The following is a 25,160-nucleotide window of genomic DNA, read 5'->3' as shown; positions in this document are numbered from 1 at the left end:
TTTTCAGAAGCATGCTGCCTCTGACTAGGGTGGCACAGCACAGCCATCATGGCTAGTAGCCATTGATAGCCCTGTCCTCCATGAATTTGTCTAATCTTCTTTTAAAGCCGTCCAAGCTGATGGCCATTACTGCATCTTGTGGAAGCAAATTCCATAGTTTAACTATGCGCTGAGTAAAGAAGTACTTCCTTTTGTCTGTCCTGAATCTTCCAACATTCAGCTTCTTTGAATGTCCACGAGTTCTAGTATTATGAGAGAGGGAGAAGAACTTTTCTCTATCCACTTTCTCAATGCCATGCATAATTTTATACACTTCTATCATGTCTCCTCTGACCCGCCTTTTCTCTAAACTAAAAAGCCCCAAATGCTGCAACCTTTCCTCGTAAGGGAGTCGCTCCATCCCCTTGATCATTCTGGTTGCCCTCTTCTGAACCTTTTCCAACTCTAGAATATCCTTTTTGAGATGAGGCGACCAGAACTGTACACAGTATTCCAAATGCGGCCACACCATAGATTTATACAATGGCATTATGATATCGGCTGTTTTATTTTCAATACCTTTCCTAATTATCGCTAGCATGGAATTTGCCTTTTTCACAGCTGCCGCACACTGGGTCGACATTTTCATCATGCTGTCCACTACAACCCCGAGGTCTCTCTCCTGGTCGGTCACCGCCAGTTCAGACCCCATGAGCGTATATGTGAAATTAAGATTTTTTGCTCCAATATGCATAATTTTACACTTGTTTATATTGAATTGCATTTGCCATTTTTCCGCCCATTCACTCAGTTTGGAGAGGTCTTTTTGGAGCTCTTCGCAATCCCTTTTTGTTTTAACAACCCTGAACAATTTAGTGTCATCAGCAAACTTGGCCACTTCACTGCTCACTCCTAATTCTAGGTCATTAATGAACAAGTTGAAAAGTACAGGTCCCAATACCGATCCTTGAGGGACTCCACTTTCTACAGCCCTCCATTGGGAGAACTGTCCGTTTATTCCTACTCTCTGCTTTCTGCTTCTTAACCAATTTCTTATCCACAAGAGGACCTCTCTTTTTTTATATTGTCCATTAAGCTTAGAACTTCCTCTCTCGTTACCACTATTTGCCTCAGTTCCTCAGAATCCCTTCCTGCAAATGTTAGTTCAGGTTCAGGGATCTGCCCTATATCTTCCACTGTGAAGACAGATGCAAAGAATTCATTTAGCTTCTCTGCAATCTCCTTATCGTTCTTTAGTACACCTTTGACTCCCTTATCATCCAAGGGTCCAATTGTCTCCCTAGATGGTCTCCTGCTTTGAATGTATTTATAGATTTTTTGTTATTTATTTATAGATTCCTATTAAAGTTCATTCAATACAGAACTATTACAACAGCAAGAATCTACTGGATGTAGTTTTAGAAATATTAGACAGAGTTAGAATACATTCAGTTAAATACATATTTAATACGCCATCTCTTGTTATCTTTTCGGCGCCTATTTTCGGCTTCCTCTTTCAACAAGCCTTTTAAGTTGAGACCTTATCCCAGTCTGCATCTGTGTTAGAATTGCTTTTTAATATACTTTTAAACCTTTTTTTAAGGAAAACAATATTTTTAACCTTTTAAATATATATATATATATATATATATATATATATATATATATATATATATATATATATATATATATATATATATATATATATATATTTTCAAAGCTTTTAAAAAAGTTTTTAAAGTTGTTTTGTGTTAATGCATTTTAATGTCTGTTTTTATGATGTTTTAAAGTGTTTTTAGTGCTTTTATTTGCCACCCTGGGCTCCTGCTGGGAGGAGGGGTGGGATATAAATCAAATAATAAATAAATATTTGAAGAACAGGTTGCAAACTAATGGCTGCTTTATAAGTGCCTATTTGTTACATTAGAGCTTTTTCCAGTCAAACAAAATTCTTACACAGAGATAAGAAAAACCACAAGGATAATTCCTAGCCCTTACATGGCACTTCCCCTTGGAAATGTTTTATAAGGGTTGATGCCTTGACCAGCCATACAATGTATGTATGTGCACAGAGATGAATTGCCAACAGTGTTTGGGCCCCAAACAGCTTGTATAGAAGCTATGGGTACTTGGTACTGCTGAAAGCCTGGCCTTTAGAGATATGCCTGGGGACAAAGAGACCATGTTAGAGATAAAAGCTTAACTGGGAATTCTAAGTAGCCAGTAAAACATTCAAACTAAACCAGCGTCTGGACATCTCACTGACTGGAATATGCCATGAACAAAAGCTAAACAAATACCTGTAAAAATACCTTTATTACATACATATCTCTCAATGATATCTTTTAAGACCAGGCAATTAAAAACCCAACAAACTAAGTTACATTATGTTTCACCCCTCCTTGTCAGTGAGAAATCTTATCTGGTTGCTGCAGTGACCGAGAAATCCAACATGATGAACAATCCATGTCTCTATCTCCCCATACAGGAAACAGCTGCTTTGCAACAGGGAGGTAGGATAGGTATTGGTATCTACAGGTTGAAGCAGAGGGACTGAGCGAGTAACTCCTTTTGATGTGGTGAAATCAGATAGGGGAATCCTTGAATTAAGCAGTAAACAAGTATAGAATAAAGACTTTCTCTTCCAATCACCTCCAGACCCAGGAACCAGCCCTATAATTCTCTAAAACGGCTGTGAGAACCTCACATTCTGGGCAATATATAAGTTAAAAGTAAAATAGGGGAAATCTTATGCCATCATATAATATATAAGCAGATTTTGGGGGTGCAGGGGCTGCAGTGGAGAGAAGATGAAGATGGTCCACTGATGCACCACTGGATTCCGCTCTCAGTCTTGGAGGTGCCACAAGATTCTGTTTTTACTACAGCAGACTAATGCAGCTAACCCTCTGGAGAGTGTTAAAATTAATAGTATAGATTTTAAATGCAAAAAATGCATTTCCCACTGGGAAACTGCTGTTTTCCTTCCAAATTCCAGTAAGTGTTCTTATGGCAAATAATTCATTTGAGAATAGCTGATCTACCTGAGGTGGCGGTTCCATCAGAACCGAAGGGCTCTCCTTCTGTAACTGATGCTGGAATGACTCATAGCACTGGTCAAGCAAGGAGTTTTCCTCACATGAGATTTCTTTAAGGAACAGAATGGCTTCCTCCCACGGTAAGGAGTCAGAGAGGTCTGGAAATACATTCTTCTTGCTCACTTCCACAATTATCTTGTTCAGCATGACCTGCTCTTCTTCTGTGAGCAGCTGAGACAGCTTAATAAAAATGAATTCAGTATTACTGGCTGTAAAGAGAAAAAAGCAATATGTTAGCAGAGATTTATAGGAAGTACTATGGAACTGCATTTATTCATCTATGCAGTTTAGTCAGCTGCTTAAGTAGAAAGCAGATCAGACAAAATACAAACAAGCCTAGTTACTGTAAACCGCCCAGAGAGCTTCGGCTATAGGGCGGTATACAAATACAAATACAATAAATAAATAAATAAATATGAGACAAAATTCAATTAGTTACATTTTATTTAAAGAGTTCATACCCCACTTTCCCTCTTCACAAAAAGGAGTTGCTCAAAGCAGCTTACAAACAGAAATACAAACATAAAAACAATAATCCAAAGTGTAGCGTCTCTTTAAAATGTTTTCTGCTCAAATAGCAGATTAAAAATATTTTGTTTATTCATTTATTTAATATTGTTCTCAGTTTGGCAAATAATAAAAAAATCAAAAACAAAAAAATACAGAAGGAGCAAAAGAAAGAAAAAGAGCACCAATGCATTATGTAAAGAATAAAACAATCAGATGACATTTAAGATGCTCGGAGAGAATAAAAAGGGTTTTTTTGCTTGACTCATGAAAGATGTAAGGGTGACTGCCAGGAGGTCCTCCATAAATTGGGCACTACAGCTGCAAAAACCCTCCCAATGCCATCTGCTGAATTTTGGCTATGTGCTGGGGTAGAGCCACTCTCACAACACTGGTGTCACTGCAGTTTACCTGGATGGGGCTGGTGGGATGGCAAGGTTGGGGCTGTGGAGGTGGACGGGTAGGAGCCTGTGGAAGTGGACGGGTAGCAGGCTCTGCTGGCACAACTTACCTCATCACCATCCTCACCTGAAGCAGACCTGCCTGGGTAAACTGTGGATGCTGGAGTTGGGAGGGCAGCTCTGCCTCACCAGACAGACTGCTACTGAGAAGACACCTGAAAAAGGTCCCTTCAGTAATAACTTTGGTACGTGGGCAGCCTCATGTGGAAGGTGGTACTTCTGAAAACATATTTTCATTCTTTTCTTTTTAAAAAAGCCAGTAGTTTTCAATCCAGTTGAGATTACTGCATATAATTTTTGGATTTGTAATTTTCCCATACACTGTTGAAATTTACAAAGAATTTTAAAGCACTTAAAAATACAGGGCTGCATTCAGTTCTGCAGTGCAATGGTCCATTCTCTTTCTCTCCTGTCCCCTCCAACCCTCCACACGCCCTCAAAATCAGCTCCAAATAATTGGAGGACCTTCCAGAGCAGATTTGGAGGGCATGCAGGGGGAGGAGAAGAAACTGAAGTCCTGTTGGGCCAAATTAAAATCTAAAGTTGGTTATGCTTTGATTTGGATTCCTGCATTGAGCAGGGGAGGGGGTTGGACTTGATGGCCTTATAGGCTCCTTCCAACTCTCCTATTCTATGATTCTATGTTCAAAGCTATAAGATCTAACACAGGTAATACATTATAATTATGCAATAATAACGCATAAGAAATTTCCACTTAACTAAAAAACAAATACCTTGCTTGTTTAATATAGATGTTCCAATTTGATTTTCAATTTGTTCCACATAATCTGATGACAGCCAAAGAAAAATAATAGCATTACTTCTAGAAGTTGAGGAATCTTTATTCATCCACAGTCCAAACTTTCTTAAGTGCGTGGAATCCACTAACAGTTCAATTTTCTTATTGTGGGCCACTACAGAGAACAGAATTTAAAATACACAGATTATATACAAGTTTGAATTGCACTTGCAACCACAACTTCACATTATCATTTTTCAAGAAAATAGTCACTAAGTAAGCTTCAATACCATGATTCTCATGCTCATCAAACCACTTCTGAACCACATAAACAGCCATTCATTTACAACTGTCACACTGACAGGATATCAATTAAGCTAAGCTTGACTCATATGATTTCTAGTAGTCAACACTTCTTTCAAAACCGATCTATTACACAAAATAGACGTGGGATCGCCTTACGCTTATTATTTGTCCATTTAGTCTTGTTTTGTCCACTCTGACTGGCAGTGCTTTATGAGGGTCTTTAGGCAAAGGTCCTTCACTCATCTGCTCCTTCTAAAACTGAAGATGCCAGAGACTGAACCTGGGAACTTCTGCATGTAATGAGTGTGCTCTACTATTCTTTTTGCTAGAATGGTATTCAGAATTGTCCCTCCCTGCACCCAAATTGTCCCCCCCCCAATGTAAATACTACAGACACTTCTGGAAATGTTGAGGGGTATGATGATTTTTGGTTTTTTTACAGTTGGCACTGTAAGAACACAGCACTTTTGGATTTTATATAAATAACTGTTATTCATATATATGGCTAACAGAACTGTAATTAAGGGTAAACAAATACCTGATACTAATTGGGCTGTGAAATCAACTACCTTGCTGAGGAAATGCAATGAAACAAATGAAATGCACTTTACCTTCAAATGGGATCTTAATGTCACTGATTGTAAACTTAAAAGAAAAGAAAAAACAGGAAATGAGTAATTTCAGCAGAAGTATTTAGAAACACATTCCATTAATATATTGTAAATTAAAGTGGAGGAAAATGAATAATTGAAATATTTAACAAAACATTTCAAACTTTATGTCAAAGTTTAGAATCTAAAATTAACATTTGCCTCAAAGTATGTTCCACTCAAACTATCAACATTTAACAAACCAATTTTCAAGTAACAGCTGGGATCTAGCAGCATCTGCCCACCCATGCCACAAATCTTTTTTAAACTGAGGGACAAGATTGCATAATGTACAATGAGGGAAGCTAGTATATAAACTTAGGCTGCAATTTTACACTTTTTAAAGCATGCCTACATCTCACTAAACAGCAGCAGGACATATATACTTATTTCTATGGACAGCATCTGGTCCCCAGAAACAAAGGTCAGGATGCAAAGGGCTGTTTAATCTCACATATTAAGCTACTATTGCAACCTGAGTGGAATCTTTTCTCCTTTGGTCTGCTGACACTAATGCCATATTCACATATTTATTTTGACCCCTCCCCCAATTTCAAATACAGTTTCTAATTCAGATTGAGGGGAGGCTGCTGTTCATGAAAAGCAAGTCCAAGAATTCTTCAGAACATTGATTTGAATCTTAGTCCCAATCAGTAGCAATGAACTTACTCTGGCACAACCTGTTGCTGTTCCTTTATATTTCCCTATATAAAGCATTTCAAACTTTATATATAAGGCAAGACCCATCTGTTCACTAAAGTTGTTACAATCTGCAGGGGAGTGTGGTGTAAGTAGTTCAGCTGAAACCTATAAAGTAAACAATACACATTGGTTATTTATTCTGTCCACCCGACCAAATTTCAAAGCTTTAAGAATTTTAAAAAATAAATCATTCTTAAAGGAGGATTTCCAGATCTCAAGTTTATGTGTGTCATGAGTAGGACGGACCTAATTGCTGTCAAAATGTGGTCACGTGACCACCATGTGCATGATGACATCATCAAAACAAACATCATGTGACTGGCAGTGACATCACCAGCTGTCAAAACAAATGCCATGTGCTTGGTCATGTGACCAGATGGCCGGAAGTGCCGTCTATTGCAATGGTAGGGTTATGTAAAATCCACTATCACCCATTCTTTTATCCAGGCTCACAAAGATTAGAAGTACCCAACTGTTGAACTTACTGGGCCAGCCTTACCATTTCAGAAAATGATGCTTTCTCCTACCCTTGCCTTTTGTAGCTTGGATTTTCTTTGTCTCCCTTGTCAGTAACCCTTCTGTAATTCTTCAGGATAGAAGGTACCAGCAACTGCTTACCCTGCATAATCTTTTAACAGGAATACAGGTCTTTGTGCTCTATTGATTGCCTGATCCACTGTAAACATCTCTGTCATGAGTTTGTTCATAACCCTTAACAAACTTCCCTTTACTTTTGGAAATCCTCAATGGTCCCCTTTTTTTGACGAGCTGAGGTTTCTCTCTCTTTTTGTAAATAAAGTCTCCATAAACTGTTTTCCAAACTTTCAGGGCATTAGAATGATTAACATTGACGGGCCTGGCTCTGACAGTTCTGTGAAAGCTGTGGTTATAACTTTTTAAGAACTGTGGCAGCACATCAGTATAGCTGAAAGTGTTGTTAGCTGTAAAATACCTCCACATTTTTGTTTTTAAAGTTCTATTAAATTGCTCCACAATACCTGCTTTGACTTCATTATTGGTGACAAAGTGATGAACACCATGTTGTTTTAGCATGCTGCTCACATGCTTGTTTAGAAACTCTTTGCCACAATCTGTTTGGAGCTTTCTAGGCTTTCTTCCATTCTGCCTGAATATAGTATTAAAAGCTTTGGATACTTCTCTGCCCATCTTGTTTTTTAAAGGCAGCGCCCATGCTTACTTAGACAGGATACCTATCACAGTTAGAATGAATTTGTAGTTCTCGTTGTACTTAGAAAATTGCTGCATACCTACTAAGTCAGCTTGCCATTGGGCATCAATACCAGACACAACTGTCTTGTTTCTTTTAAAAGGGGTCCTGGCTGGCCTATGCAGTGTGTACGTATCTTAGCCTGAAAGCCATGTAGTAACTTGCTTCCTAGTAAGTGTTTTAACTCTGTTTTTTGCCTCCTGAAATAGAGGTTTCACTCCCCCCAAACTCCCAACCTACCCAGGTCTGTAATATATATATTTTAGAATTTCTTCATGCTCTGCCATGTTTCTGCTCAATACAGGTATGAACACAGGGGTAAAATAAACCATCTTTATTGGCAAAAGCTCTCAAGATTCAGACATGGGACAAATGCAGGAAACACAGGAAATATTTACAGCATGCAGTCTCTTGATTTGCAGATTCTCAAAATCACCACTCAACACATCCTCCTGTAAAAAAGTATAAAACAAAGAGGCACTTTAGTAATGAGTTTGTACCATAATGGGAAAACAACACATTATTAAAAAAAACATAGTTCAGACACAAAACTCTTACCTGTGCACTCTCATGCTCCATGTCTTCATTTAAATCTTCATTTTCTTCATACACCATTTTCTTCAGTGGTTTCAAAAGTACAGATTACAGATTTTGTAAGTTCTTTTTCCTTTATGGGACTAATTTCCATGCCTGTTTGGGGGTATGATAAACTCCTAGGCATTATCTGCCTCCTCCCTACCCTTTTGGAGGGAATGTTGAAAGTTGCTGGGGGATAGGAAAAGCCCCTTGGCCTCAAAGCTGCTCTTGATGCCTTCATAATTGTTCCTCAGTGCTTGTCCGGGCATGCAGAATAGACCCCCCATTTACAATTTGCCAGCTCTCTCCTGATTGGCTGACCCAGTCTGGGGTGGGGTTGGAAATGGGGTATTTTGACAGGGCCAGCAGCAGCCTGATGTTTTCAGAGGGGTTGCATGATACTCTTCAGCCAATCACAGGAGAAGAGTATCATGATACAAGATTAGCTTCTAGCAGATTGGAGAATGTTTGCTCTAATGCCTTTGGTTGTTTCCCTCTCTGAGGTATAGATTCTGGGAAATTTTTTATAGGAGAAAAAAAAAGTTTTTAAAATGTGGCAAGAAACAGCCACTATTTTGAAACTTTTAAAGAAACAAAAGGACAAAATAAAAGGAATTACCTTCTAGAAGATTAGAAAATGTTCTATTTTTTTTCACTCTGATTTGGGAGGGGAGAGAAAAATGTATAAGAGACGTATTTTTAAATCATGTACATGCTAGGGGAAAAGAGGAAGAGGGGGTTAGGGAATGGTAAGTGTACTCATGTATGATTGAATCTTGATAGCTGTCCTCAGGAAGAATCCAGGTAAAGAGAAAGAAAAGCATCTGTGTGGGCTTTTTATACTGCCTAGACCAAGATGCTGTGATTGGCTTACAAGCAGGTATTCTCAACCGCTGGAGAACTTTTAATTTTTTTTACCTTTAGGCTGTGGTCTCTGGCAAAATGATACCGTGATCTCTACTGGAAACATGCAGCCTTACCATGTGGCCACAGCCATTTCCCCTCCCCCCGACCTTACACTGTGTTGTTGGCTAGTTTCTAGGTGGCTTTGTAAAGCCTAAAACTCCACCTTTTATAAAATAACGAGGGATAACTACATCCTGAAAAGCACTGCTGAACAGTGAGATCTGTTTGGAGATTGGTTCCCAAATATTACAGGTATGTTGCAAAGAGGTTGCTGTAACCCCTCTCCCTTGATAGGATTAAGGCAGAGGAAGCTACTCAAGGTCAGCACCAAATATCCTTTATTTACTTTTGGCATTGAAAACAGCCTGGCAAGAATGATTAGCTCACCCTGACCCCATAAGACCACTCCTAATTTATTTAAAAAATAAAGACACTATGTTTGCAAACACAGCATTTTATTCAGAAGTTTCATTGAAAGGCAAAATAAAACTTTTATAACTTCTGTTTTTAATAACACTTATAATGTGGCTTACATATGGCCGGTCAGTGTCTCTCACAATCTTTTCACCAACTTTAACGGCTTTCTGGGAACGGCCTACTTTGGTCAACAGATTTAACATTTCTTGTGTTAGAACAAGACAATTCAAAGTGTAAGCTGTTAAGATAGCAATGTGAAGCACACTTTTAAAACACATTTCCCCACATATAATTCTCAGCTTTCTACAGAGGACAGACTTTGTCCAGGTCAGACATTCATGTGATGCTTGTGCCGGAGCTTGAATTGTACATCCAGTACAAGTGTCATACATAATTTGCATTAAACATTGTTTCAAAATGACATAGACAGCTGCTCCGACAATGCATTTCTTGGTAAAATGTTGGCATTCAAACCAGTGAAACGCACAAGAATGCTTCTAAGGATGAGATGGCTAGGCTGATCAGTTGTCAGATTTGCAGAATCCTAAAAAGAGTTAGGAAAAAATTAAACACACATTTTTTGTTTAATTAATTACACTGTGGCCCAGAAATAATCATCGTTCCATACCTGTATTTGAATCTTTCCTATTGATGCCATCTTCCACAGGGATGTTGGTGCTGGCTGGGAACTAGCTTCTTGAGTGGATGCAGATCCCTAGAAAAGTAAGGGCATGTTTTAATCCGCCCCCCTTTGATCAGTCCTTCCTTATTTTGCAACTCTCCAAACAGTTTCCCCAGTTAACATACCTGCATTACAGAGTTATCTGCTGAAATTGCATCCATCATGTTATTCCACATTTGGCTGAGCTGATTCTCTTCCTCTTTTAACAGCTTAGCTGGTGAGAAACATTCATCATCAGAACTGGTGCTAATATAGCATTTTCTGGGGTTTGGTCTTGACAACGGTGGTGGGGTGGTTAGCTCTGTAGGCCTCAAAAGCGTGCGGTCTGTCTCCATGTTCTCTCCTTAGAATGTGTCTGGGCATGCACAATTGATTCCTATGAAAAATCTGCCAGTCCTCTCCCGACTGGCAGGCTCAATATAGGGCCGGGGTCTTCTGACGGGCCAGTGGTAGGGTGACTTGTCCATAGTAGGATGACTTGTCCATAGAGCAGTCACATGGCCCTGTCAGGCCAATCCAGAGAGAGGGTGGGAATTGACCCCTTTGGGGTCCATTTTTGGCACGCTATTTTGACATATGGACTAAAACCTCTTCCTATTGGACCATGTTGTGTTCATACAGGGGTCACATGCCCTCTTTGGGCCAATGTAAGGATGAGGTGGGAAATGGATCTCTTTGGGGTCCATTTCCAACACCCCATTTTTGCTGCGGTGATTAAAACCTCTTCTTATTGGTCCACAGCAGCCTGATGTTTTCATAGAGGGGTCGCATGATACAGGGGGGCAGAAATGGTTCCCTAACAGGTTTCATATCTGGTCATGTCATATATGGCCATTTGCAATACACATCACATATGTCCATGGGCAATATATGTCACTTCTGGCTACTGCAATATACGTCACTTCTGCCCACATGGCATTTGTTTTGACAGCTGGTGGTGTCACTGCCGGTCATGTGGTATTTGTTTTGATGACATCATCTAGCACATAGTGGTCAGGTGACCACATTTTGCCAGCAAGTAGGTCCACCCTACTACTGTCATGTATAGATAATTATCACCCTGGGCTTCCTTGGAAGGGCAGGAAATAAATTTAATACATAAAAAATCATAATGGTCATTTAATGTCTATAGCTTGATGCAACAGATAATGTACCATACTGAGGCACTGAATCTTTGCTGTTCTTTTTTTTAACCACATGATGGTGCCATGTAGAAGGAAGAACTATATATGTTACTAAATGTAGCGTTAGAGAAAGACTTTTTAAAAAATCGATATAAATTCACTGTAAAGTAATCCTAAAAAAGAACTTCTGGAAGTAAACTTCACTGAAAATATGATTAGATTTGGTGTGCTCATTCTACTGATATCCATGGGGTTGACCAGAGCATGAAATGGAAATGGACTGCCTTCCAGTCAATTCCAACTTATGGCGACCCTATGGATAAAGTTTTCATGGCAAGCATTATTCTACAGGAGTGAAATATCATATGGCTTCTAGTATAGTTCAGAGAGGAAAAAACTCTTACACATATAACCTACACAGCAGATCTATTACCTCATCTGTTTTGCTTTCAGCTGCATTCTTCAATAGCTCTTCTGACAAGGGTAGCACAGATTCTTGTTCTGTTTCTTTATTCTCAGGTTTGTGGCCTTTCCCAGTCTGGAAGTGTCTCTCTGGATCTTTTGTCTTAGCATTTCCTTCTTCATCATCACTAGAAAGGACAACTGAAGCAAAACAGAAGGGTGTAAAGCTTCAGCTCTACATAATGGATAAATAAGAACCCTTGTATAAGTTATTCATGTACATGGTGTTTGCCTATCCCATGGAGGAAAAGGCTATCAGTGGCTACTAGCCATGATGAGGAGAGTGCTCTTTGAACTCAGGTTCTGCTTGTGGGTTTCCCATGGGCAACTGGATGGCCACAGAGAGAACAGGATGCTGGACTAGATAGGCCATTAGTTTGATCCAGCAGGCTATTCTTATGTTCTTAAGTTGCTAAATAAAACAAGGAAGGGGAGTTAGTTACATACTTGGTTCAGTTGAATCCGTCTCTTTATTCCTTTCAGGTCTATTCAGTGGCTCTTTCAGAGGTAAAGTTACAGTCATTTTCGGCTTCCTAGCAGAGCTGACTAGTGGTGAAACCTGCTTGTCCTCACTGGTGACAGAAAGCTGTTTTCTCTTAAGAGAAGAGGAGGGCTGGTTTTCGCCTGAACAGCTGACCTCCTGATTAACATTGGTGAATTCTTCACTACAGTCCGTTTTCAACTGTTGGGGGATATTTTCCTGCTGCGGATGGTGCTTATGACTCTGGCGATTCTCATCCGAGGCCCTGCAGCCAGGTGACTGAATTGGTTCTGTCCTCTGTTCTTTCTACCAAATCACAAAAGGAAACCTTGTTTCAATAATTCAGGACCACCTTGGCCAATAAAGTTAAGCTCTCTCATACACCGAGAATGACTAATAAGCTCTAAATGAAAGCAACTGCAGCATGAACCCAAAGAGACAGTGGGAAGAACCCAGTCAACGTTAAGAGGGAAACAAGACACGTGGAAACCTCTGAGCCCCAGAATGCCTCCAATGAAACAACAGGGCAAGTCAGCATCTATAGGCCTCCCAGCTGTGCTCCTTCTGATATAAATCAGTACCTCCTCCCTGCTATCCCTGCCACTCACTCTCATGGGCTAAGGCAGAGCTTCAGCAGAGGCGAGAAGCTCAAAAGCCTCTAGATCTCATCACAGCTCTGAGGCTAGAGGCCTCAGGAAAAGTCTACATCCTTTAAAACTGTTTCAGCCCCATCTTTTTTTTTATAATAATTTTTTTTATTATTCAAATTTTTATAAAAACAAATACAAATACAACAAAAATAATACAACAGAAAAAAATAAAAGAAAAAGAAAAACTTGACTTCCGATTTGTTACAGATCAGCTATAAGTATATAATATATATCAAACCTGTCTCCTAGAACATACGAAATTCACTTTTTTCCAAAGTCTATCTTAATTAATCGTCAAATCCCATTATCATCATTTCATTTTTTTCTTTCAACAAAAAGTCCAAAAGAGGCTTCCATTCCTTAAGAAATGTATCTGTCGTTTTTTCTCTAATAAGACATGTCAATTTGTCCATCTCAACTAAGTCCATTAATTTCAATAGCTATTCTTCCATTGCTGGTATCGATTCCATTTTCCACTTTTGTGCATATAGTAATCTTGCTGCCGTGATCATATATAATATTATTCTTCCATATTTCTTTTCCTTTTGTTTATCCATAAAACCCAATAAAAAAAATTCTGGTTTTGACTGAATATTTATCTTTAAGATTTTTTGCATCATCCTACCCTATCTGTGCCCAAAATAATTTTGCCTGTTTACACAACCACCACATATGATAAAAAGATCCTTCTTGTTGTTTACATTTCCAACATACATTAGAAACATTACTATACATTTTTGACAACTTTTCTGGAGTCATATACCAACGATACATCATTTTATAAAAATTTTCTTTAAGATTATAGCATAATGTAAATTTCAAACCTTTTTTCCACATATTTTCCCATTGATCCATTTGTATATTATAACCAATTTTTTTTGCCCACTTAACCATACACTCTTTTACTTGTTCTTCTTCCATGTCCATTTTTAATAAAAATTTATACATTTTTGCAATTATGCATTCATCATTTGTACACAAACCTATTTCAAAATCAGATTTATTTATTTCAAACCCATACATTTTCTTGTACATTTTAAATCTTTCTAACAATTGTAAACCATTGTGAACTATATCCTTCCTTTATTAGTTGTTCTCTCTCTTTCATTATATATTCACCATGCACATTTTCTAATAGTTCTTGGTAAGTTAACCATTTCTCTTTTCCAGCCATTTCTCTTCTATAAAATGCTTCCTGACTTGAAACACATAGTGGTATTTTCGAAAAAAAACCTTGTTTTGTATTTATTCCATATATTCAACAAAGGACGTCTTATAAAATGATTATTAAAATCCACATTAACTTTTACTTTATCATACCATAGATATCCATGCCATCCCCACTTCAGGTTGTGACCCTCCAAATCCAATAATCTTTTATTCCTCAATAGAATCCATTCCTTTATCCAGACTAAGCAACAAGCAGCAAAATAAAGTCTCAAATTTGGTAATCCCAGCCCTCCTCTTTCTTTGGCGTCTTGTAATAATTTAAATTTAACTCTTGGTTTTTTCCCCTGCCAAACAAATTTAGAAATATCTTTTTGCCATTGTTTGAAAGGTAGATCAGAGGATATGACAGGTATTGTTTGAAATAGAAACATCATTCTCGGCAATACATTCATTTTTATTACAGATATTCTACCCATTAATGACAACTGTAATTTATCCCATCTTAACAAATCTTTCTTAATCTCTGTCCATAGTTTTTCATAATTATTATGAAACAACTTTGAATTTTTATTTGTCATAATGATACCTAAATATTTCACCTTTTCTTCTATTTTAAAATCTATCTTCTCCATTAACTCTTTTTGATCTCTTAAAGATAAATTTTTCACCAGCATCTTCGTTTTTTGATTATTGATCTTAAATCCTGCTAATGGTCCAAATTCTTCTAATTTATCCATCAATACTTTGATTCCTTCCAAGGGATTTTCTAATACAATTATCAAGTCATCAGCAAATGCTCTCAATTTATATTCCTCTTATTTTATCTTTATTCCCAAAATCCTTTTGTCTCTAAGCAGCACTTCTAAAACCAGAATAAATAGAAGGGGGGACAATGGACATCCCTGTCTTGTACCCTTTTGTATTTCACATGAGTCCGTTAAATCCCCATTGACAATTATCTGTGCCTTCTGTGATGTATAAATCGATCTGATCCATTTTATAAAATTATCTCCAAAGTCCATTTGCTCTAGAACCTTAAACATAAATTTCCAATTCAAATTAACAAAATGCTTTCTCAGCATCCAAGAAAATCAAAGCAGCTTGTATGTCATTTCGTTGTTCTAGATATTCCAACACATTCAAAACATTCCTGACGTTATCACGTAATTGTCTTTTAGGTAAAAACCCCGCTTGATCTTCCTGAATAAATTGTTGCAATATTATTTTCATTCTTTCACCCAAAATCATTGTAAAAATTTTATAGTCATTATTCAGTAAAGATATTGGCCGATATTTTTTTGTTTTAGTTAAATCCTGCTCCTCTTTAGGTATTAATGTTATATTGGCATTTTTCCAACTATCCGGTATCTTCCCCTCTTGTAAAATAGAATTCATTGTATACTGTAGAGGTAGTAAAAGTTCCTCCTCCAAGCATTTGTAATACATTGCTGATAGTCCATCCGGTTCTGGCGCCTTTCCTAATTTAATTTTACTTATAGCCTCAGATATTTCTCTTGACGTAATAGGACCATTAATAGCTTGTCTCTGAAGAGCTGTAATTTTGGGCAAATTCTGTTTGGATATATACTCTTCTATTTTTTCTGAGGGAATTTCCTGACACTTGTACAAAGTTGAATAATATTGATGGAAAACCCTTTGGATTTTTAAATTGTCTGTCAACATCTCATCTCCTTCTTGTATCTTTAAAATAAGATTTTTTTGTCGTTCTTTTCTTAATTTATATGCTAGCAATTTCCCCGGTTTATTTGCAAATTCAAAAGTCCTTTGTTTAGCAAAATTTAATTTCCTTTCAATTTCTCTAACTGTCAACATTGACACTTGTTTCTGTAACATTTTAATTTGATTTACAGTAGAAGCTTTAGTTGGATTCTTTTTCAATTCTTCCTCTTTTTGTTTTATTTTTTCCAAGATCAATTGCATTTTCTGTTGTTTCTTCTTTTTTAATTCAGAATTACATTTAATAAAATATCCCCTCATAAATGCTTTACTTGTATCCCAAACAATATTTTCATCTGTTCCTTTATGTAAATTGTGTTCAAAAAACTCTTTTAATTTCTTCTTACATTCCTGCACTATTTTATCATTCTGTAATAAAGATTCATTTAGTCTCCATCTAAATCCAAGATTTTTTTTTTAAAGTCAATATCACTGGATTATTATCCGAAAAGGTTTTTGGTAACACATCCATCTTGGAAATATCTTTCACTAAATTTTTAGACATCCAAATCATATCAATCCTCGAAAATGTTTTATGTCTTTCTGAAAAGTAAGTAAATTCCTTTGCATTGTCATTTATATATCTCCAAGCATCCACCAATTCTAAATTTTCCATCAATTCGAAACAGATCTTCGGCAATTTGCCCTGTGTCTCTTTAATATTTTTCTCACTAAGTCTATCCATTTTTGGTGATATTACCCCATTCCAATCACCCATGACACACCAATGATCATATGCAAACTCTGATAGTTTTTCCATAAGTCCAGTATAAAACCTTGTTTTATCTTCATTAGGAGCATAAATGCCCACTATCAAAATTTTTGTACCCTGAATGGTGATTTCAATTCCCACAAATCTGCCACTATCATCCAATAATATCAATTTAGGAGACAATTGTGAATTAATATAAAGAACCACACCATTTTTTTTAATCCTGCCGAAATAAATTCTTCACCCAAATTTTTACAAATTAAATATTTAGAATCTTTCTTCTTAATATGTGTTTCTTGTAAACAAATTATATCCAATTTTAATTTTTTCAAATAATGAAATACTTTCTTTCTCTTCTGCGACGAATTAGCTCCATTTATATTCCAAGTTAGATATTTGTAATCCATTTTTAAGCATGTATTTTAGAAAAGTCTGTGCCTGTTGCTCCCTTTGATCCATCATCATCCTTTTCTTCCTCTACCTGTTTCTGTTGACTTTGTTTCCCAGGAATTATATCCATATCTTTGAGTTTATCTTCTTCCATGTCTTTTGAAGCTTTTCTCAAGAAATCCCTTGCTTTTTGAACAGTATTTAATCGATACTTCTGTTGTCTAAATGTAAAAATCACTCCCTCTGGAACATCCCATCTAAATTGAATTTTACATTGTTTAAGTTTTTCTGTGAAAAAAGTGTAATCTTTTCTCTTACGTAGAAGCCTAACAGGAATTTCCTTCATCACCTGTATTTCTTTACCGTCAATTTTGAAGACATTGTTAAAATGATGTTGCAAAACCATATCTCTGGTCCTCTTTTTAAAAAAATAAACAAGCACATCTCTTGGGATTTTTTTTATTGTTGCATATCTGGAATTAATTCTATAAACTTTGTCTATTTCAAATTCCATCCGATCTTCGTTCCTGTCGAAGGATTTTGCCAAAACATTAACAATTTTCTCTCTGATATCTTCACCTGTTTCCTCAGGAATTGCACGGAATCTCAAGCAATGTTCTTTATCTCTAAGTTCCATAACAGCAATATAGTCCAAATTTTTTTCCAATTCCATATTTGTAATATCTATTCTATTCTCTAAGGTTTGCACCTTATCTTTAACACTTTTTACATCCTGTGTTAATTGCCCAATGTTATTTTTAATCTCACCCTCTTCTGTTTTAATATGATCTTGTAAATCTTTAAAATCCTTTTTCATATTGCAAAATTCATCTTTAAATTGTTGTCTGTCCTGTTTCATCTCTTGTTTCAACTCTTGTTTAAAATCACTAAATCCCTCCATAATTTTCTGGAACATGTCCTTCCCTTCCTGTGTATCAATTGAAACTCTTCGCTCCAAAACTGGCTGTTTTCCTAGTTGTCATTCTTGAAAAAAAAAAACCCTTTTCTATTATTAGCCAATGTAGAGGCAAACAGTTTCTTTTCTTCCAGCAACAAAAAAGTTAATATTCCAGGCCTGTTTAACCAACACAGTTCTTATCTCCAGCACATTCAGGAATGTAAAACAAATCCAGTTCTCAGCATCCAGCAGTTAGTAAGATACACGAACAGCAGATTCGTTCAAAAAAAAAATTTTTTAATCCAAAATAAAAAAAAAATTCTCAGATATATTTCCTTCAAATAATCAAATCATCTTATCTAATAAGTTGCCTCTTATCCGTTTAATCTTTGTAATTCCAGCTTTAAGCCAGCTTTTTGTCATAAAAAATAAAGCAGGTTCTTTGAATTGCTCCCTTCTTCCTTAGCTTTGTATAATACGAAAAAAGTGTGACTCACCCAAGTTTCTGAGTTGCCAATTCATAAACAAGTCTCTTTTACGATAGTAATTTAAGTTAGTTGATAAGATTTAGACAGAAGGAGGCTAGCTCGTTAAAAATGTTTTTAAAAGAGAAAGAAAAAAACGTCTTGCTTACTTTCAGCACAGCCTGTTGGAAATCCAGACTGTCTTCCGCTGCTAGAAAAGCCTTCTTATCTCAGGGGGATTCCTGATCAAATCTAGCAATCTACAGCTCGACGGAGTTCCGTGGAAAATCTCTTCGGTTCCCCTTTTATCTTGGAGAACATTTACGCCAGTCAAAAATTCCTCTTGACTGGCTTTTAACTGAAATAAGCTTCCTCTGAGATAGAGCTCACTCAGAGACAATCACCAGCCAGCACTCCTTCCGGGAAGTCAAAACTGTTTCAGCCCCATCTTCACGTGCAAGGCATTTCACATAAACTCCAAAACAGGCCACCTGAATTTGGAATCTGAACATTTTATTTCCAGCATTTGGTATGAACATTGGGATTACATCTCACTATATACTGATGTAAGTATGCATGAGAGCCAGTGTGGTGTCATGTTGGATTAGGACCTGGGAGACCAGGATTCAAATCCCCACTCAGCCATGATGCTCACTGGGTGACCCTGGGCCAGTCACTGCCTTTCAGCCTAACCTACCTCACAGGGTTGTTATGGGGATTAAATGAGGAGGCGGAGGACCATGTACGCCACTGTGAGCTCCTTGGGGAAAAGGCGAGACATAAATAAATAAGTAAAAATAAAATAATATCTAACTTAAAATGATTTATTAGACACTGGCAGAATTTTTCAAACTTTACTGCTACCAAAACATGCAGAAGTTACTTACGCTTGGTAGTGGTAATTTCTGTGGAGAATATACATTCCGTTGATTTGGAAAAACATTATCCCTTCTTTTTCTGCTCTCACTGTTTTGAAAGCTTGCTTCCCTTAAACCAGGAGAGGGATTCTTAGAATCTTTTCTTCCTTTATCATGCCAATCTCTTTCTTTATTCTTTGTGCTACAGTCTTTATTCAAAAGAAAGGAATTAACAACAGAATACAGGCATACTTTTATCCATGTATACTTTGTTTTACTGCTTTAGACCAAGGTCTGAAGGCACAAACATGTACATTAAAGGGGTATTAACAGTGCAATCCTATGAATGTTACAGAGGTAAGTCTTACTGTGTCTGATGCTGCTGCTTGCCCCCAGCAGCAGAATAAGATTGGGAATAAGATTGTAGCCTAAACATAGCAATCCTTCCCTCTCTCTATTTAGATGCTCTGTCTTCTTCATAATGGCAAGAAATATTAAAAACTTTCCTTGTTCTGCTAAGGATGTCACGTTTATACCTTACTGGTGTTTATACCTTATTGGTGTTTTTACTGTTTTTGTTTGCCACACTGGGCTCCTACTGGGAGGCAGAGCGGGATATAAATTCAATAAATAATAATAAATAATATTAAAGAATTTGAAATAACGAGCATCTTTATTTATTTGTTAAATTTATATCCCACCCCTCCTCCCAGCAGAAGCACAGGACAGCAAACAAACACTAAAAACATTTTAAAACATCTTAAAAACAGACTGTAAGATATATTAAAACAAAACATCTTTAGGAACATATTAAAACAAAACATCCTTAAAAACATCTTTTTTAAAAAAATCTTTAAAAATTTTTAAAAAGCAATTCCGACACAGATGCAGACTGGGATAAAGTCTCTACTTAAAAGGGTTGTTGAAAGAGGAAGGTCTTCAGTAGGCGCCGAAAAGATAACAGAGATGCCTATCTAATATTGAAGGGAAGGAGAAATGGATGACTAGCCTACTAGCTGCCTCTTCCTGCTTCATTTTTCTACGGAGCATAGGAAGGAACATAGGAAGCTGCCTTCTGCTGAGCCAGACCATTGGTCCATCCAGGTCAGTATTGTCTACACTGACTGGCAGTGCCTATTCAGGATTTCGGGCAGAAAGTCACCCAGCCCTACTTGGACATGGCAGGGATTGAACCTGGGACCTCCTGCACGCAAAACAGATGCTCTAATTACTGAGCGGTAGCCTTTCCCCAACTGCTTCTAGGAGGCTGGAACTAGTGAAAGCTGAGAAGCTCAAATCTCCTCAACTGAGTTATTATTCTAAAGTAGGTTGAGGAGCTATCCCTGAGACATATTATCCAACCCCTCCATCCCTTAGCCTGCGCATCTGAGATTCACATTGCACAGTCCTTATGTCTGGCTCCCTTTCCAGCTGCTCTGCAGAAAAGGTTCAAAATATAATAGATACCCTGTAATCTGTGGGTCTTATTTCAAGGATGAAATGATCAAGCAACTTAGACTTCTAGTTTGTGGAGATAAGCTTGCATAAAGTGTCTTGTAATACTTTACAGAGTTTGGACAAAGGAAAACCCTATCTGTGGCAAATCCACTCGTTCAAATGGCATATCCAAATATTAAAATGCATTAAACAATTTCTTAATTACAAACCTTCTAGCACCACATCACATTTTCTTAGAGTCGGCAAAGCATGATTACTTTCTGCATCTTTCGATGGTTTCTGGTCATTCGACCTTCTTTGAAATGTTCCATACCTGGAAAAAAGCACACCAAAAGCATAACCAACCTTATGCTTCAAAGAAAGATGAGCAGTTTTTTTTACAGATGTTTTACAATGTTAGAACCTTTTTACCTAACCTTCATAACGGTCCCTAAAAATAAAACCACTTCTTGTTCCTTAAAACATATCCATCTCTGGCCAATAACGTGTAAGTCTTTTTGTCAAGTCAGATTTCTAACAACTCAGATCATATGGTCACAAGTTAGATTCACTCTTTCGCTCCCTCCTTCCAAGCTATAAGAATGGAAGAAAAAGATTGGGGAGAAGCTAAATTTTCCATTTTCCCTGATATAAGTAATCCGAAAGATATTTACACACACACAGGCTGCAATCCTACCTTCCTAAACGCACTTAATAGAGAGTAAATTCCACTGAACGCTATGGAACATATTTCTGAGCAAAACATGCATAGGACTGTGGTGCAAGTTAGGCTTATGTGCAACTAACAGGTGTAACATGTAGACATGCAGACAAAAATACGAAGGGTTCATACATATTGAATTGTTTTGGATTAACACATTCTTCAAAATGAAAAGAAAAGCAGATATTCTCATTTATCTTTTCACTGATTCAGCAATTTAAAAGAATACCAACTAGATGAAAATATATGTATCTTCTGTGATTATACTCCCATGAGCAGTAAGGCCTTGTTCTCATTGCAGTGCTAAACCCGTGTCTGGACTATACCACTTTGGACTGTGGAGAGCTCACATGGCTGAAGGCTTCTCCATACCAAAAAATACTCATCAGATGTTAGTGAGGAGTCTAATCTATACTTCTCCCTGGCTTTCCATATGCAGGGGATATTTTCAAATTCAAATACCAAAAAAGAAGATACAAAAATAAATACAAAACAAAATGGAACAAGGCATAGGGCCGTTGTTCTGTGAGTGCAGTGGACTTCAGCTTGTGCAACTTCTCACTCCTCTCCCCTCCAGCCCCTGCATACCCTCAAAATCTGCTCTAAGGGTTGAAGGACCCTTGGGAGCAGATTTTGAGGGTGCACAGGAATTGGAGAGGAAGTGGAAAGTCCTGCTGTGTGAATGGAACTCTGCATACGTGGTGTTGGATAAAACCCATAAAAACGAAACACAGAAATTGTCGCTTATGTATGATATAGACAGAAATAAGAAAGACTTACAGTAATGTAATAATAATTTTGCTATTAAAATACTATATTTTCTTATGATGCTTTTTCCTGTGATATATTTTTATTATATATCTTAAAATAGTTCAAGACTTCTCTTTGATTGAGAAAGCAATATATTTCTTCAGCAATATTCAGTGATAGATTTCGAGTTTAACATGAAACTACCTTTTCTTTTTCTTGTATGCATAAATAATATCAATTTGGCTGTTAGGGCAAAATTCTCCACTTTTCCTAACCATTCTCTTACTATCAGTATTTTTTTTTTTGTAATCTCTATTCTTTAGCATACAATGTTCTTGCTGCTGCTAACAGATACAAAATTAACTCCTTAGGCTCCTGCTTCAAGAAGACCTAAGAATGAGGGCCAAACTAGATGTGACATTAAATGTGCATTTATTTTAAAATGTACACAGCATCCTCTAAGGTGGGTGATAATTTTTCAGACTGCAGCAGGCAGAGAGGGGGAATTAACCCTCCCCTCCCCCAGTCTTGAGGAAAAAATGTCTTCTGAAGCTATTTTCATTGGAAGGAACTTACCCATTGCTACCATATAACCACCTGCAGGAGACGTTACAACTTGGCAAGGAATGGGAAGAGGCACTGTGTGAGCCAGCACTTTCAAGGAAGGCCAATCAATATATGTGGCAATCCCACCTCCACCACCACCCCGTTTTGAGACGCTGTATGTATGGGCCCCACGTGGAAATACTGAGTCATACTGTCAGGGCATCCAAGTGATCCTCATTAAGTTTTATTTTCACAGATGGTTAAATGGAGACCACCAAGAGCCAGCATCAGCATCATGGCAATGAATTAGCCAAGCTTCAGTATTATGTCCAAACCCATATTTTTATGCAAACATTTGGCTGAGAATGATTTGTCAAGAATAGTGCAATTAAATGTAACTACTGAAGACTACTTTTTACATCAATATAAATTATAATTCAGCTCAAACTGTAGATACATAGACTGTAAAGGAGAAAATAAAGGCTGGAGTGCCATTCTAGCAGCTTCTTCAGATGCATACACTACTTTTTGGTATCAGATATAGTTTTGTGCTCATATATGTAGAACTACTTTAAAAACTGAAGCAAATGAAGACACCCTTGCTCCATGTGTGCTTTGGAGCTCTAGTAGAGCTTTGTTTTATGCCAAAGAAATAAAATTGTTGGAAAACTCTGAAATGTAGCAAAAATTCATTACTCAGGTCTAACTCACTGGGATATTTTCAGCGGATTAAAAGAAACAAAATGGAAGGAATCGACTATGTTGATTCAGCTCAAACAAACAAAACTAGCTCTTCTAAGCTAAGTGTAAACATCACTCATTTTAAACATCCTATTGGCATTTTTCTCTATCATTTCTCGTTCTTCTTGCATGCCTCTTTGTACTTTTTGCAAGTGTGTAAAACACAAAGTTATTCTAAATTAATATTAAAAATGGAAGTTAGCAGCCCCCTTGGACTTACTCCCTATACAGCTTAATCTATGAAAATGGTGGCTTTTAATATTTCAGATTGTCTAGTCATTGTCTTTCAGTTACTTTATTATTAATTAAGAGTACAAGTACCCCATTTCTGGCAACTTCATGCAAATAATTGAAGCTGAAATATTATCTATTCTGAATACACATTAACAAAAGTATATATGACCACAGTTTCCTAAATCATAATAGGGACCAATGGCTCAAGCAGTTGCAACATAGCAAAAGCTACATCACGGTTAAGTCACAGCATCTGCAGTACTGATGGCAGACACTTTGATGCACCTGTTTAGGTCTTGGGTTGATATCTAAGAATTTCAGTACTGAATTTTCCTTCTTGTATTATTTACTTTTTTTCTGTTTATTACTGTGTACCCCCCCTCCTGTTTTCTAGTAAAAGAAATGGAGAAATGCCAAACAACCAGTACTGAGTTTGAATGCTTCTGTTTCAAGGTAAATAATAGATTCATTTCTCCATTTTTAAATAACCATTGGCCCCAACTCAATTTATTACCAGCCTGGGCTGTGCAAAAGCCTGTCAGAAGAAGTTACTGTTTTCCAGTAGTCATATGCTACCCCTTTTAGAGTCAAGAAGGCTTACAAAAACCAACCATAAATTTAGTGAAGCATTACTAAAAATAATCAAAACAAGCCAGAATTGGAAGCAGCAGTGTCTACAAATTAACACTCAGAAAAGCCTGCTGAGATAAGTGAGTCTTTGCTGCCTAAGAAAAGGCAAACAGCGATGGAGTCAGGTGAACGTCCCTAAGAAGGTCGTTCTAAATTCCAAACACCACTACAGAGAAGACCATCTGATGTACAAACTCACTGCACATCTGACAATGGGGAGGGCATATAAAAGGGGCTCCAAAGTGGACAATATAAGCCTTCGGCATGCTTATTTTGGAGGAGAGAGAACTTTTAAGATGCTCTCATCCAAGACTGTTTACAGCTTTTAAGGGCAAAACTAACACCCAGAAACAGGTAACCGGTGTTGATAAAACAAGACTGCAATAATGTGCTCCAATCTACCAGTCCCAGACAGCATCCTAGCAGTCACATTTTGCACCAAGTGAAGCGTCTGAACCATCTCCAAAGGCAATCCCACATAAAGTAGAGAGGCACGTAATGGGATCCCATCACATGTCTCCTTCTGCTGCCCAGCTGACTAGTGCTGGGAATGGCTGTAGTGTTCCTCAGCTATTTCTATGGCTAAATAGTTGGGCAGCAGAGCTGGGGGGAGGGGGAAGCACCTGAGAAGGAAGCTTGTGGGCTGCACAGAAGTTGATCAAGAGCTGCATATAGCCTATTGGAAGTAAGTTGCCCAGATGTGCAACTTCTGAATTAGCTGACCACCAAGTGACAACTGGAGTTCTAGGACTGTAGCATGACTGATCCAAAATATGGCTACTGATTTATTTTAACTACAGTGATGTAAATTGTTGCATTCCCAATATGCTATAGCTGTCAAACATACTTTAAAAAGAACCTCTAAGATTCAAGACCTACATTTTAGGTGATATGTAGAGATATTA

General features: G+C 37.3%; 1 protein-coding gene across 6 annotated transcripts in view; it reads right to left on the bottom strand.

Annotated features, from left to right (window-relative positions):
* SENP7 (SUMO specific peptidase 7) overlaps positions 1-25,160 on the bottom strand; it is a 65,254-nt gene that overhangs the window by 19,490 nt on the left and 20,604 nt on the right. For 5 of the 6 annotated variants that reach the window (XM_061628172.1, XM_061628173.1, XM_061628171.1 and 2 more), the window contains 8 exons: positions 20,864-20,967; positions 19,227-19,405; positions 12,285-12,624; positions 11,809-11,978; positions 6,410-6,547; positions 5,702-5,735; positions 4,780-4,959; positions 3,024-3,286 (listed from right to left, as the gene is read on the bottom strand). In XM_061628172.1, the coding sequence (XP_061484156.1) occupies positions 3,024-3,286; positions 4,780-4,959; positions 5,702-5,735; positions 6,410-6,547; positions 11,809-11,978; positions 12,285-12,624; positions 19,227-19,405; positions 20,864-20,967 (1,408 nt within the window). The remainder of the gene's footprint in view (positions 1-3,023; positions 3,287-4,779; positions 4,960-5,701; positions 5,736-6,409; positions 6,548-11,808; positions 11,979-12,284; positions 12,625-19,226; positions 19,406-20,863; positions 20,968-25,160) is intronic. The other variant, XM_061628170.1, reaches the window with a different exon arrangement.

This window comes from Rhineura floridana, chromosome 5, assembly GCF_030035675.1.
Source record: "Rhineura floridana isolate rRhiFlo1 chromosome 5, rRhiFlo1.hap2, whole genome shotgun sequence".
In the NCBI taxonomy this organism is placed as follows: Eukaryota; Metazoa; Chordata; class Lepidosauria; order Squamata; family Rhineuridae; genus Rhineura; species Rhineura floridana.
The sequence above is the reverse complement of the archived record's forward strand: the minus strand, read 5'-3'. Positions and strand labels throughout refer to the sequence as shown.